The sequence below is a fragment of the Callithrix jacchus genome, chromosome X, assembly GCF_049354715.1.
Source record: "Callithrix jacchus isolate 240 chromosome X, calJac240_pri, whole genome shotgun sequence".
Taxonomy (NCBI): Eukaryota; Metazoa; Chordata; class Mammalia; order Primates; family Cebidae; genus Callithrix; species Callithrix jacchus.
The window spans coordinates 4,004,975-4,018,359 of NC_133524.1; the positions used below are offsets into that span (position 1 = coordinate 4,004,975).

The 13,385-nt window shown below is 43.4% G+C and overlaps 1 protein-coding gene across 9 annotated transcripts in view; it reads left to right on the forward strand.

Annotated features, from left to right (window-relative positions):
* Nucleotides 1–13,385, forward strand: part of LOC144581030 (uncharacterized) — an 85,277-nt gene that overhangs the window by 37,537 nt on the left and 34,355 nt on the right. For all 9 annotated transcript variants that reach the window (XR_013531548.1, XR_013531550.1, XR_013531551.1 and 6 more), the window contains one exon: nucleotides 12,715–12,821. Coding sequence is in view for 4 of the 9 variants with exons in the window: in XM_078362915.1 (XP_078219041.1) it covers nucleotides 12,715–12,821 (107 nt within the window). In the remaining 5 variants the exon portion in view is untranslated. The remainder of the gene's footprint in view (nucleotides 1–12,714; nucleotides 12,822–13,385) is intronic.

The window sequence follows — 13,385 nt, forward strand, 5'->3', positions numbered from 1 at the left end:
TCCAGGAAGAAAGAGCAAGAATGAATGGACAAAATTTGGGAGTTAGAAAAACTGATTAGTTGAGGGCACATGGTAGGCCTTTTGAAGCATTAGGATAAAATAGTTTCAGGCACTAAGTAAATTGTTTATACAAGGAAGTCAGCCCAGTGCAGTGGCTCATGCCTGTAATCTCAGCAACTCCAGAGGCTGAGTTGGGAGGATCCTTTGAGCCCAGGAGTTTGAGGCTGCAGTGAGCTGTGATTGTAACACTGCACTCCAGCCTTGTAGCTTGCGTGACAGTGAGATCCCATCAAAAAAAAAAAAAAAAAAAAGATGTAATTACTAACTCCAGGAAAAAGAAAAGAAAGAAGACATAATCATTTTAGTCACTGGTTCATCTTTGAGTATCAACGCAATGGTAATGGAAACACTGATGATTTCTTAAACCAAATATTGTGTCCTAAATATTTAAAGACTGTGGTAGGAGGGAAAGGACATTTGTGATTGGATGGAAAGGCAGGCAGGAGAGTGTCACAGCCTGAGGGGTTCTTCTTTCCTGCTGCCCCACAAAAGTCCAGTACACTGAGAACAGCAGATGTTTGCAGCAAAGAAGGCGGTTAATAATTTCAGGGACAGCTAAGTGAGGAGAACAGGAGACACTTCTCAAATCTGTCTCTCTGAAAAGGTGGAAACTCTGGTTTTTGAAGATACTTTTGTGGGCAGAAGGCTGGGGAACTGCAGCAGCTGACTGTCTGGGGATGAAGTTGTAGGGGGTGTAAAACTGTCTTTGTGCATGTGAGTTAGTTCCCAGGAGAGGGTATCTCAGGAACAGGTGGCATCTCTTGGTCTGCCAACATGCTAAATCTGAAAAATATTTCAAAGACCATTCTTTAGGTTTTACAATAGTAATGTTAGCTACAGGAGTAGTTTGGGAAGTTATATGTCTTGTGATCCCTGGTTACATGACTCTGGTGCAGTGAACAACTTACAGGAAAACACGCTAAGTGATGGTAGCCTATTGATGAACTATGCCTATTCTTTAGCAAGTTCAAGCCCCTACAGTAATTCTAACCTTGTTTTCTGAATGTGGCTTGAATCTACAGTCAAGGAGTGGGGTCAATTTCCTTGCCTCAAGGTTTAACTCTCTGTCTCTCTCTCTGAGTGTGTATATATACATATATATGTGTGTGTGTGTGTATATATATACACTCAGAGAGTTATATATATATGTATATATACACTTAGAGAGATAGTATATATATATATATATATACACATATATATGTGTATACACACACACACACACACACACAATTATTTATTATTATTTTTTGAGACACAGTCTTGCTCTGTTGCCCAGGTTGGAGTGCAGTGGTGTGATCTTGGCTCACTGCAGCCTCAATTTCCTGTGCTCAAGTGATCCTTTCACCTCAGCCTCCTGAGTAGCTGGAACTACAGGTACGCACCACCATGCCTGGCTACTTTTTGTAAGTTTTTTGTTGAGAAGGAGTTTCACTATGTTCCTGAGGCTGGTCTCCAACTCCTGGGCTCAAGCAATCCTCCTGCTTCAGTCTCCCAAGGTGCTGGGTGGCACCATACCTGGCCTCAAAGTTGAACTACCAACTAAGTTCCTCACACAGTTATCTCAGCTGCCACGCTAGAATAAGCAAAAACAAAACAAAACAGTTTAGCCTGTGGGATCTGAAGGAAAATGGAGTCAGTCACAGTAGATTTCTCATATTTGTTTTTTTCTTTTCTTTTTTTGAGATGGAGTTTCACTCTTGTTACCCAGGCTGGAGTGCAATGGCGCTATCTTGGCTCACTACTGCCTCTGCCTCTCAGGTTCAAGTGTTTCTCCTGTCTCAGCCTCCAAAGTAGCTGGGATTACAGGCACCCGCCACCATGCCTGGCTATTTTTTTTTTTTTTTTGGTAGATACGGGGTTGCACCATGTTGGCCAGGCTGGTTTTGAACTTCTGACCGCAAGTGATCCACCCGCCTCAGCTGGATTACAGGCATGAGCCACTGCAACCGGCCAAGATTTCTCACATTTCTTATAACTCTGCAATCACAGTTTCAAGACCAAGTCCTCAATAACCATAAGGTGTAAAATCGACAAATCTTGAAACTGTAGTATAAGAATATTATATATGAACATGGTTATAAATATGAAAACAAATATTGAAAGGATTGGATTTGAATAGAGGCTGGGTGTGGGGCATATTGATACAAGAAGTTTTTTTTTAAGTACAAACTTTTTCATATTTCCTTGATAATAATCTGCTTACATTTTAAGAACATTTGGAAAAGAAGATGTCACAGATATTCCCTTCCAGGTAGACATGTCTTTCCTTCTTTGGTTTTACTCCTCTTCCCTGGAGAGATCATGGCTGAGCTTGGCACCATATGTATACTCATGGGGCACTGATGGCAGTGGACATTTGAGCGAGGCAGTTTTTGTTTTTTACCTTTGGAGGGTGATTGTAAAGATGAAATGAAATAACCCACATGGCAATGCCCATAATTTACAAGGCACATAAACAGGGTGTCAAGAAATATTAGGTCAGTGGAGATTCTACATTCATTCGTCTTTTCCCTGAGAATGATAAAGAGGGCTGTTTAGTACTGAAATCAGAAAGGGTCAGAACACAGCTATATCTACCCATTCTCAGGCCTTTTTCTGTTCTGGAACAGAAGCGGATGCCGAAATGCAAGTGCTAAAAACTGCGTGGTAACATAAATACTCCATGCACTTGGAATGGCCAGATTTAGCAAATCAAAATGATAATGCATTTAAGTTTCAGATAAATAACACATTTAAATTTTTTTAATTTTATTAATTCTATTTATTCTACTTTTTAATTTTTTTTTGAGACAGGGTCTCACTCTGTCACCCAGGCTGGAATACAGTGGTGTGATCATGGCTCACTGCAGCCTCTACCTCTCTGGGCTCAGGTGATCCCACACCTCAGCCTCTTGAGTAGCTGGACTACAGGTGTGAACCACTACGCTCAGCTAATTTTTGTATTTTTGTAGAGACAGGGTTTCACTATGTTGCTTAGGCTGGTCTTGTATTCCTGGGCTCAACAATCCACCCACCTCAGCCTCCCAAAGTGTTAGGATTACAGGTGGGAGCCACTGCACCTGGCCAAGTAACACATTTTTAAGTATCAGTATGCCCTATCTATGTCATATTGGGGGTACATGGATACTAAAAAAAATTATTCAGTATTTATCTGAAATTCATGTTGAATTGGTGTTGTGTCTTTTCTCTGGAAACCTTATAGATTGCTGAATTTGTAGCGTCATTTCGCTGTTTGTGGCTTGATGAAGGAATTCACTTGCCATTTACAAAAATTCAGTACCCAGAAGGGGAGAGGGGATGCTGTTTGGAAGAACGTGATGTCACCGCCAATGCTGAATTAACTTGGTGGTCTGGAATCCACAGTCTGTGAGCATCAGTCTCTGTTTTTTGGTTTTTTTTTTGGAGTCTCACTCTATTGCCCAGGCTGGAGTACAGTGGTACAATCTCCGTTCACTGCAACCTCTGCCTCCCAGGTTCAAGTGATTCTCCTGCCTCAGCCTCCCAAGTAGCTTGGACTACAGCCATGCATCACCATGCCCAGCTAATTTTTGTATTCTTAGTCGAGATGGGGTTTCACCACATTGGCCAGGCTGAACCTTCAGAGGGAGTGTGACCCAGCCAGCACCTTGATTTCAGACTTCTGGTCTCTAGAAATGTGAGAACATACATCTATTGAGGCCAATTCAGTGTCTCAATTTATGAAACTTTGTTAAAACAGACCTAGGAAAATAATACTCCCAATCAGAAGGACAGAACAAACAAGTGGAATTTTCAACACAACATAAAATTGGAGGCATGTACCTTTTTAGCAATAGTTGTATATTAGCTTGCTCTTCCAAAGTAGTGGTTTGGAGAATGGGTGAGCCCAAGTGTCAAGGATGAAAATAATGGTTAATTAAACTCCGAGTGGAATATAAACCAATTTCAGTCTGTCAATATAATATGGGTAATTATTTACTCTTCATGTTGATTTAATATTTGCTTTTATAGAATGAAAAAATATAGGTACAGTCATGACTAGGGGCCCTAATCAATGGTCATTTATCATGAGCATTTGATTTTCAACACATGATGAGTTACATGGTGGCACAGCCAATGGGCTCACAATAGTGGTTTGGAACCTGCGTTGCCTCTGGCCATATCACCTTCAACATATGTTTTGAGGTTAGGGGAACAGGAGGGATATTTTTTACAAATTTTGTGTTTGATCCAATATGGCTGTTTTTGAAAGGGCTATGTGACCCTTTGTGGAAATAAAGTTGATTTATAGCTGAACTGGACAAGCTCTATCTAACTCTCAGAACTATTAGAGGTCTTGTCCTTGACCTATGGTCAGTGGGTTTTATGAGATGTTGCTTAAAGTCTTGTACTGGGCTTGGTAACTGTAGAGTAGAGTGGTTCTGTGCTTTGCATGGTGGTATAAAATTTCTCTTCTTAATTTTTAATTTTAATTTTTATAGATACATAGTTGGTGTATATATATATGGAGTACATGACTTTTTTTTTCAGACAGAGTCTTGCTCCGTCGCCATGGCTGGAGTGCAGTAACATGATCTCGGCTCACTGCAGCTTCTGCCTCCCAGGTTCAAGCGATTCTGCTGCCTCAGCCTCCTGAGTAGCTGGGACTACAGGTGTGTAACACCATGCCCAGCTAATTTTTGTATTTTTAGTAGAAATGGGGTTTCGCCATGTTGGTCAGGCTAGTCTCCAACTCCTGGCCTCAGATGATCTGCTGATCTTGGCCTCCCAAAGTGCTGGAATTACATGCATGAGCTACCGTGCCGGCCTTACATGAGATGTTTCAATACAAGTATGCAACGTGAAATAAGCACATCATGGGGAATGGGGTACCCATCCCCTGAAGCATTTATCCTTTGAGCTACAAACAGTGCAATTACATTCTTTAAGTTGTTTTAAAATGTACAATTAAGAAATCCCTTGGCTGGGCACGGTGGCTCATGCCTGTAATTCCAGCACTTTGGGAGGCCAAGGTGAGCAGATCACCTGAGGTCAGGAGTTTAAAACCAGCCTGGCCAATATGGTGAAACCCCGTGTCTACTAAAAATACAAAAAATTAGTTGGATGTTGTTGCACACACCTGTTGTCCCAGCTACTCAGGAGGCTGAGGCAGAAGAATCGCTTGAACTCAGGAGGCAGATGTTGCAGTGAGCCGAGATCACGTCACAGCACTCCAGCCTGGGAAACTCCATTCTAAAAAAAAAAGAAATCCCTTGAGGGTCAGTTTCTTCACTGATGGCTTGCAACTGGCCTAACCAGTTGTGAAGTCAGTATGGCTTCTCTATTTGTCCAACAATCTGGAAAGGTCTGCTTGGAGCCCTCCTGAAGAAGTCAAGATTCTGCACACAGATCTACGTGGTTAAGCCCATGCATCAATACAAATGCTGGGAGCTGATGCAAGGCTATCTCTGTACCCCAGTGCTGACCCGCACATGCACTTTTCCTCTCTCCAGTTGTGCTGTGTACGTCAGTGTTAAATAAAAGCTCTACCACTTCACACCTACTAGGATGGCTACCATTCGCAAACCCAGAAAATAGCAGGTGCCAGCCAGGATGTAGAGAAATGGGAACCTTTGGTGAAAATGTTCAATGGTGCAGCCCCAGTGTGGTGGTTTCTCCAATAATTAAGCACAGTTACCATACGATCCAGCAATTCCACTTCAGGGTATATACTCAAAAGAGTTGAAAGCAGGGTCTTGAAGAGGTACTTGTAAACTTATGTCCATAACAGCCAAGAGGTAGAAGCAACCCGTGTCTATCAGCAGAGGAATGGATAAACAAAGTGTGGGCCCTCTGTATAGTGAGACATTGTTCAGCCTTAAAACAGAAGGACATTCTGACACAGGCTACAACATAGATCAACCTTGAGGACATTGTGCTAAGTAAAATAAGCCAATCACTGAAAACTGAAACTCTATGAGGTCTGTAGAGTCATCCAATATGTAGAGACAGAAAGTAGAATGGGGGTACTGGGGACTGGGGGAAGGGAACATGAGGAGTTAGTGTGTAACAGGGGCAGAATTTCACTGAGGATACCAACACGTTCTGGGTGATGGTTGCACAACAGTGTGAATCCACCCAACGCCACTGAACTGTGCACTTAAAAATGCTTAAAATTGTGACTTTTATATTGTGTATATTTGACCAAAATAATAGATGGGTGGATACATAGATTATAGACATGTCACAGATGATACATACATCATAGATAGGCAATGATGATACATAAATACATAGATAAATGATAGGTGAGCTAGACGATAGGTGATATGTGATAGATAGATAGATACATAGATAGGTAGATAGATACATAGATACACAGATAGAAAGATACATACATACATAGATGACAGATGATAGACGGCTAGATGATAGGCAGATACATACATACATAGATGGCAGATAGATGACAGATAGATAGTTAATAGGTAGATGATAGATAGATAGATGATAGGTAGATTATACACAGATGATAGATATATGGATAGATAGATGATACATAGGTAGACAGATAGCCTCCAGGACAGTGGGAGAATAAATGTCTGTTGTTTAAGCCCCCTAGTCTATGGTATTCTGTTATAGCAGCTTGAAATGGAGGCATCTTATACCTCATAAGAAGGGGCGAGGACACAGGGATGACCATGTGACGACACAGGGAGAACACAGCGCCTACAAGCCAAGGAGAGAGGCCTCCGGAGGAACCAGTCCTGCCCACAGCTTGATCTCAGACTTCCAACCTCCAGGAGTGTAAGGGAATGAATTTCTATTGTTTAAGCCCTTCAGTCTACAGTACATTGTTATGGCAGCTCTAGCAAATGCATACAGCTTTCCATCCCCTCTCCTCTGATAAATCCCAAAATCTCAAGAGAACTTGGAGGCAACTACTGAAGAGGGCTGAGCCACAATATTGAAAGTTGCTGGGGCCCTGATTTAGGACTTGAAAGAGCGTCACCAGCCAACCAGAAACACACACTTTGGGCTTAATGCCAGCTATTTGTTAAAAAAAAATACACTGAGATTTGGTGTTCATTAATCAGTTTAAGCAGCTTAGCATCACCCTAACCAACAAAGCATGTTTTATATAACAGGGACTTTGCCCTCAGTCAAGAGTATCAAGATCAAATGATGTGCTGCACACCTTTGCCATGTATTTCTTATCTCCTGTGCCATCTGAGAGTCAGCCTCACTGCAGGGCTGCTGCTACCAGCTGCTGTGGCCATAGCCTTGGTGTTCCTGTTTAATGAATGACGGTTCCCATTAAACTAGACTCCAGCTGCCTTTGGCTGCCAGAATTGCTTAAGGAGAGTCTCTGTGGTCATTAATAAGGTGAGACCTTTTGCTTCCCAATACAAAGAGAGAAGATAATTTATTTTCTACAACATTTCTTCCCCATAAAGCTCTGTATTCCATTACATTTTAAAGGGCATTTCAACAAATGATGTATGAAATGAAGAAAAGCGATCTGTATGGTTCTTCAGTGAAGGGCATGCGTAACTAGAGAACAACTCCGGAATGACGTGGAAACCAGCTATTTACTTCTCTTTAAAAAATGAAGGGCTTAGGCTTCACATAAATTCATGTCAATTTGCCGGACATTATGTGGTTATTATGTGTGAGGCATTGCATGGATTTACTGGGGAATGAAGTGTGGGTTTATTCTTAAGAAGGATGCAGCTCTACAGTCTAGTGAAAAGTCGGGCACTCCCAAAGTGATGGAAGACAGATTGTGATTTGGGCTTAAGAAAGTTATCGAGAGCTATGAGTAGAGATATAGAAGAAAAAAAGTGTAATACTTTCAAGAAAGAGTACTTCAGTTTGTAAGTAGACGCTATTTTTATTGTTTTTTTAATTTTGTTGTCTTAGACTTTTTTTTTTTTTTTGAGACAGAGTCCGACTCTGTCGCCTAGGATGGAGTACAGTGGGGTGATCATAGCTCACTGCTGTCTTGAACTCCTAGGCTCAGGTGATCCTCCCACCTCAGCTTCCTGAATAGCTAGGACCACAGGCATGCACCATCATGCCTGGCTAATTTTTAAATATTTTGTAGAAACTCGGTCTCCCTATGTTGCCCAGGCTGGTTTCCAACCCCTGGGCTCAAGTAATCCTCCCACGTTGGCCTCCCAAAGTGCTGGGATTACAGGCATGAGTCACTGCGCCAGGCCAACACTGTTTTTAATATATGACTTGTAAGGGAAAGTTGGGGGGCATTAATTCCTTATTAAGATGTATTGGGCTGAATAAAAGTCCCCCATCGCCCCACCAAAAAATATATGTCCAAGTACTAAGCTCCAGAATCTGTGAATGCAAACTAATTTGGATAAAGATGGTGTGACAGAGAGATGCTTGGACCAGCCAGCTCACAACCCTTATGAATAATTGATACCATTGTTTTTGATGCCATGTCCTCTTAAACAGTTGTTGATTGAAATGACATATCATTCCAGGTGAGCTTTTCCAGATAAACTGTCCTGGAACTTCAGACTTTGTCGGGTGAATTGATGTGGAATTTCAGAATGGGCTGGAATGTCCAGGATGGGCGTGTCCAATATTCAGCTCCGTGTGGGGAAACTGGTGGTGGCCAGGGCTGGTCGCAAGCTGAGTTGTAGGGGTGACAGTTCATCTGAGAAACAAAAAACATGCAAGTCCTGGTTCATGAGGAGTGATTTCACGAATAGTGACCATGGAAGTCAGTGTTTAAAAAACAAATCAATCAATTCAGGGCATAGGCGTGCGGGTTTGTTCGCAGATATGTTGCCTGGTGGTGGGGACTGGCGTGCTATTCCCCAAACAGTGACCACAGGACCAGCCAGGTCATTTTTCAACCTCATCCCCTCCCACCTTCCCCCTTTTTAAGGTGTCCAGTGTCTGTTATTCCACTCTATAGGTCCATGTACACCCATTTTTAGCTCCCACTTGTGAGAACATGTGGTATTTGATTTTCTGTTTCTGAATTATTTCACTTAGGATATTGACCTGCAGCTCCATGTATCTTACTGCAAAAGATACAGTTTCATTCTCTTTAATAAATGCATGGCATTCCTTGGTGTGGGTATACCACATTTTCTTCATCCAATGAACACAAGTTCATTCCATGATTCCATGTGAATTGTGCTGTAATAAACATGTAAGTATAGGTATCTTTTTTGATAATTTCTTTTCCTTTGAGTAGATAATCATTAGTGGAGTTGCTGGGTCAAAGGTAAACAGGTAAAAAATAACTATTTTTAGTTACTTGAGAAATCTATATCCTGTTTACTATAGAGGTTGTACAATTTACATTCTCACCAACAGTGTATAAGCGTTCCCTTCTCTCTGCATTCTTGCCAAAATTCATCTGTTGTTTTTGGAAGTCAACGTTTTTCTACAAGACCTTCATATTGGCTATAAATAAAAGTGATACCTTGGAAGAGAGTCTATTTCTGGACAGGCATAGAGGGAAACGGGAATGGTCAGGAAACACACCGGGATTATAGGAGAGCTTCATTATTTTGGTCTGGCTTGAGCCCATAAATGGAGTAGTCTCTTAGTGGAACAAAATCTCCTCCACGGTAATGGTAGTTGCCAGAGGCAATAACGGTGAAAGAGCCGTTAAAAAAGTCAAAACCAGAGGAATCATTTGACTAGAACCTTCAATGGCTTTGAGTCGCTATGCCAGATAGTTCAATTATGTTGTCTCTGCTTCGAAAAACCATCTTTTTCTTGTACTTACATCTCTTGAACAGATTCTCACAAAAAACATGCCCTAATTACATGGCCCCTGTTCGACACTACGCCAGGAAGTGCTTGGGCTTTGATGGCGTCCGGATTGTCTGAAGTCTGCAGAAAACTGCAGCAGGCAGAGGCCTTAGGGACCATGTTCCCAAGATTATCACTTTGTAAAATATGGCTCTTGGGAGAGCGAATTAGTGTGTAGGGTGTTCTGAGGAACCAGTGTCATGCTGCTATCCTAAGGGTCACTTATGGCAATGCCTGAATTATGTGTAATTACAGCAGCCATGGGTCTAGAGCTTAAGCCTCCTGCTTCCATAGAACAAATGTGTTCATAGATTGGAAGGCACCTTTCAGATTTTCCAGGCTGGCTACCTAATCCTGTAATCTTGGCACTTTGGGAGGCCAAGGCAGGCAGATCACTTGAGGTTAGGAGTTCAAGACCAGCCTGGCCAAGATGGTGAAACCATCCATACACACACACACACACACACACACACACACAAAATACAAAAATTAACTGAGTGTGTTGGTGTGTGCCTGTAGTCCCAGCTACTTGGGAGGTTGAGGTGGGAGAATCCCTTGAACATGGGAGACAAAGGTTACAGTGATCTGAGATCATGTCACTGCACTCCAGACTATGTGACAGAGACCCTGTCTCAAAAAACCCTCCAAAACAGACTCTTGAGAAGTGAGCGTTTTGCAGTGTTTGATTTGGGAGCTGGCTGTTCTGCTTCCTCCTAACATCTTGAAGGACACAGGATGGCCTGAGCTCCTAGGTACCCTGGGTTTCCAGTAAGAATTCCATGGTGGGTGAGAGAAATGCAAATTGTCTCTGCAGAGCAGCAGACCCTGGAGCTTAAAGACTTCTCTCTGTTCAGATTGCTTCATGGGGATGGAGAGGAAATAGAGGGTGAACAGACCTGCTGCTCTGCACACGCCTCTCTTTCCATTTCCCAGCTGGTGTTTGAACGCTGTGCAAGGTGTTGGGCTGCAGGATGGTGGAGCCCTGGATGACTGTGAATCCATGGCTGGCTGGCCGTTTGCGTTGGCTCAGCCTTACTGCAGATACTAATCTTTGTTTCCCTCCCAGCTATGTGTTGGTTTTCTGCACACCCACTTGGAATTCACGTTGGCTCTCAGTCTTCTGTCACATGAGAAAGAACCAACCAATGCATTATTTGAAAAGAGTGTATCTGCATGTGGCTTCTTGTCTGCCAAGTGTTGCACATTAGGCATTTATATTGAGAGTTTCAAATAAATCCCTGAATGAATTCTGCAGGCAGAGACATTGGTGTTAGCACTGTTTGATCAGCACTTGAGTGCATGTCATAAGAGCATTTTAATGTGCTTACAGCAGCGGGATGAGGCCATATCAGGGATGCACTTGGTTGTTATTAGGGTTAAAAACACCAAGATGGCTGGGTGCGGTGGCTCACGCCTGTAATCCCAGCAGTTTGGGAGGCAGAGGCGGGTGGATCACCTGAGGTGAGGAATTCAAGACCAGCCTGGACAACATGGTGCAACCCCATCTCTACAAAAAACATAAAAATGAGCTGGTCGTGATGGCGGGTGCCTGTAATTCCAGTTACTCAGGAGCTGAGGAGGGAGAATCACTTGAACCAGGGAGGCAGAGGTTGCAGTGAGCCGAGATTGTGCCATTGCACTCCAGCCTGGGTGACTGAGACTCTGTGTAAAAAAAAAAAGTGCAATAGATTGTTGTAAACTACAGTTACCTGTTGATCTCCTGAACACTATGTCGTATTTCTTTTATCAAACTGTGTATTTGCAAAGTGGGAAGATTGCTTGAGCTCAGGAGTTTGAGACCAGCCTGGGCAACCTAGTGAGATCCTGTCTCTACAAAAAATAGAAAAATCAGCCTGGCATGGTGGCACGTACCTGTAGTCCTAGCTACTAGGGAGGCTGAGGTGGTAGGATCACTTGAGCCCAGGAGTTCGAGGTTACTGTGAGCTATGATTGCACCACTGTACTCCGGTCTGGGCAACAGAGCAGAAGCCTGTCAGCAAAAAGCAAACCCCCAAACATTTGAACCCATTAATCCAGCTGCTTTCATCCCCCTTCACAGTCTACTCTCTGTCTCCATGGGATCTGGGTTTGAAGCTCCCACATGTGCGTGAGAACATGTAGTATTTTTCTTCTGTGCCTGGCTTATTTCACTTAATATAATGACCTCCAGTTCCACCCATCAACGGAAGATTTATTTTAGCAAACTTGCAATGGCAAGTTCTTTCTCTACCTCTTTGAGATGCAAATCTCCTCTCAAGTCTTCTTCTAGCCTCTTGCCAGTTTTACAACCCAGGAATGTCTCTCTTAAGACCTCAGAGCCATCCCTTTAAAATGTAGTAATTGAAGATGATACATCTCTCAGTCTTTGTAGAAGGGCCGTTTCCAGTTTTGAAAAATTCCAATGAGCGAACAGAGATGGCTTTGCCGCATTTCCTAACCTCTTGCTAATGTCTCCAGTTCCTTCTCAGCGTCTCACCCCAGCACTGAAACTCTCCAGCCTTTTGTTTAACAAAGCTAAGCTCCTTCTCTCTTCGGTCTGGCAATAGTCCTGACTCAAGCCTGCCTTGCACGTTTAACTTGTGTGGTGCATTTTTTCTTCGACAATGTCCAGATCAAACAGCCCCACAAGAACATCGAGTGTGATTTTAGCCTGAGAAGCGGGAGGGTGAGAAGACAGACTGGAGCCAGCTGTGTAGGCAGGGGACTCAGCCCCTCCCTAAACCTCTCCCAGTCTCATCTGTAAATGCAGTGCACAGGCAGCAGCGCTTCTCCCCCGAGGCTGGGGCCAGGGAATAAGTTTGACTATTGAGGGCACCTGCCGCAGGGTTAGTCCTCAGGGTACGGGCGCCAGTGGGTTTCCTTTGGTTGACTGCTGACAATGCGTTTGTAAAATGGCAGCCCGCACTAGGTGATGTTGAAGCCACAGAAGACACGGCAGTGGGAAAAGCAGCAGGAGCCGCTGCCCTGAGGAGCCTCCAAGCCCAGGCAGAGGGCCAGCCGCACAGGTCAGCGTCAGGTGGGCTTGGGGTGAGCGGGTGGGGGTGTGTGTGAGTACATGTGAGTGTGAGACTACATGGAGTGTGAACAAGTGTGCAAGGGTGTGTGCGCAAGTTCGTATGCGTATGAGTGCATTTGAAAACCTGCGTGTGTGTGGTCATGATGGTAAATTAGTGATTGAATGTAGAGGATATGTGAGTGTGCGAGGAACACAGTGTGTGTGTGGCAAGTGTGTATGAGTGTGAGGACAGGCAGAATTGTGTGTGTTGACGATGGGAGTGTGAATGAGTGTATGAGCGTGCAAAAAGGTGCAGAGTGAATGCATGGAAGTGTGTGTGTGAACTCTGAAGGCACGTGTGTCAGCGTGTGATTGTGCAGTGCAAGCGTGTATGGGAGTGTGAGGGTGTGAGTTAGTGTGACTGCTTGTTAGCATGTCTGTGTGCTAGTGGGTATGAGTGTGAGAGCATGTAAAAGTGTGTGTGTAGTGTGACAGTTGTGTGTAGTATAACAGTGTGTGTAGTGTAACATTGTGTGGCTGTGTGTCAGTGTGTATGAATGACAGTATAAGCATG